We start from the raw sequence: 2207 nt of genomic DNA, 5'->3' as shown, positions 1-2207 counted from the left end.
ATCAATGAGTTGCTGGTCTTCTTAAAAAGTTTACCGTTTATAAGATGGGCATAAAGTATAAATTTAAATTTACAGAAAACCATTAATCTATTAACTATTTGCAAATAAAATTGTTCTTATTAGCCTCATAATAATCTCATAATAAATTCCCATTTTCGTCAACTCTTCTGTCAACTCTTGGCCGAATATTATTTGTTATTTTGATATACAGTATAATCTCGATTATACATTGCGTACACACATCATCCGAACGGTTTGTCATCAGAATGTTGTATAATTTCCTATAGTGTATCTCATATACGTATACACCTATCTACGTGTATAATCATATAGTATTTATTTCCCCCAATTAAAACTGACGACGACGATAACTGTCGAAATAAAATCTCGTTACAACATTTCAGTACGGTATTTACATTCGAAACGTTTCAAACAATAATGGCGCCCAGACGAAATCGAGTACAGTTGACAACTAACGAAAGATACGGAATCCTTCAGATGATAGATAGAGGTGTGACTTTCGAAATCATAGCAAAAGCGTACGGTATTGGACGATCCACCGTGGATGATATAATGGCAAACGAAGGAAGGATAAAAGATTATTTAGAGGTCAACACAATGGTTCGTAGGTGGTCCCCAAATCATTTAATTAAGTCACGCCATATGGATTTAGAAAGAGTTCTTTACCTGTGGTACATACGATGTAAAGCGAAACGTGTACGAATAACAGGACCACTGATACGCAAAAAAGCTCTGGAGCTAAATAAAGAATTAAATGGAGATCCTAATTTTAAAGCCAGTAGCGGTTGGTTGCTACGGTTTAGAGTACGTCACCGTATCCGTAAAAGGGGTATCAGGGAAGATATTCGAACCTCAAATAAAGATGCAGCGAATAACTTCAAAGCTCGTTTTAAGAAACTTCTGCAAGACGAGGGGTTTACATTGGAGAACGTTTATAATGCCGACTACAGAGAACTAATGTGGAGAGCAGTACCAAAAGAAGCTTTGATCTTTCGCAATGGAAAGTCGACAGGAATCCCAAAAATGTGCCAAGATCACATTACTACACTTTTTTGTGCAAATGCTACCGGATGTCATAAGTTGCCGGTACTAATCCACACATTTGTGAAACCTCAAAGTTCCCACAATTTGAATGCAAATCTCTTCTCAACTATCTACACAGATAATACCAATGCTTGGATGGACAGTAACATCTTCAGTCAATGGTTCGAAAAATGTTTCTTAAAATCAGTTAAAGAAAGACAGCTGAAAAACGGGCGCAGGGAGAAAACTTTGTTGTTACTAGATCATGTTGGCTCACGTCACGATCTCAAGGAACTAAATCAAAAAGATGAATTCGTTAGAGTCATGAGTTTTCCATTTAAGGCTGCTCCGCTCATACAACCAATGGATCGTGGAATAATCGCATGTTTCAAGCGAAAGTACCGAAAAGAATTGCTGGAAACATTAATGCCATTACCTATCTGCAATACGGAGCAAGAGGTGATAGACAACCATAAGCAATTAACATTGCGGGATTGTTGCCGCATCGTACATGATGCTTGGTCAAGTGTCAACGAAGTAATACTCAAAAACGCGTGGGACATACTTTTGAAGAATAAAAGCGAACGGAGTGCGGAAGACTTAGAAACAATAAAAAAGGACGTAGATGAAACAGTTGCATTGCTGCATAGATTACCAGGTTGCGAAGGGTGCAACAGAAAGGGCGTGGTAAGCTGGTTTCAAATAGATGACACAGATGATACAGTCATGACGATATGTACCGACGAAGTTCTTCAAGATTTTGAATACAATCCTCTGAATCAAGTGAACATAGGTACTGTCGACAAGGAAGATGAGCCTTCTCATTCGTGGTTCTAAAAAAAAGAGCTCACATAGTTTGAAGTACAAAGTGGAAGTAATTCGGAGGAATTATTTGTATTAAGACATATATATTAAAAAATATATTAAGAAATATAATATTATTTAGCGGTAGGGAAAATGTGGGACACGTACGATTTTATGTAGCGTTTAATTGTTTTTTTGTGCCACACAGTACAGAAAAAACTGTTGTTCTATTATTCAAACACATTTATTATTATTAGTTTCGAGAATCAAGGTTCTACTCTATATGGAAGACAAGGAAAGACGCGAAACGGTATATTTATATTTACGTTCTCTTTGAATTTTATACTTTCAATTTGACA

At 36.5% G+C, this 2207-nt stretch overlaps 1 protein-coding gene across 1 annotated transcript; it reads left to right on the top strand.

Moving 5' to 3' along the window:
• Positions 1 to 427: 427 nt before the first annotated feature.
• On the top strand, positions 428 to 1940 carry LOC117237120 (jerky protein homolog-like). Its single transcript, XM_033500769.1, has one exon. It carries the CDS (start codon positions 439 to 441, stop codon positions 1879 to 1881), a length of 1443 nt encoding a protein of 480 aa, XP_033356660.1. The 5' UTR covers positions 428 to 438; the 3' UTR covers positions 1882 to 1940.
• Positions 1941 to 2207: the final 267 nt, after the last annotated feature.

Source organism: Bombus vosnesenskii, unplaced genomic scaffold (assembly GCF_011952255.1).
Source record: "Bombus vosnesenskii isolate JDL3184/JDL3185 unplaced genomic scaffold, Bvos_JDL3184-5_v1.1 scf7180000013358, whole genome shotgun sequence".
Classification (NCBI taxonomy): Eukaryota; Metazoa; Arthropoda; class Insecta; order Hymenoptera; family Apidae; genus Bombus; species Bombus vosnesenskii.
The sequence above is the reverse complement of the archived record's forward strand: the minus strand, read 5'-3'. Positions and strand labels throughout refer to the sequence as shown.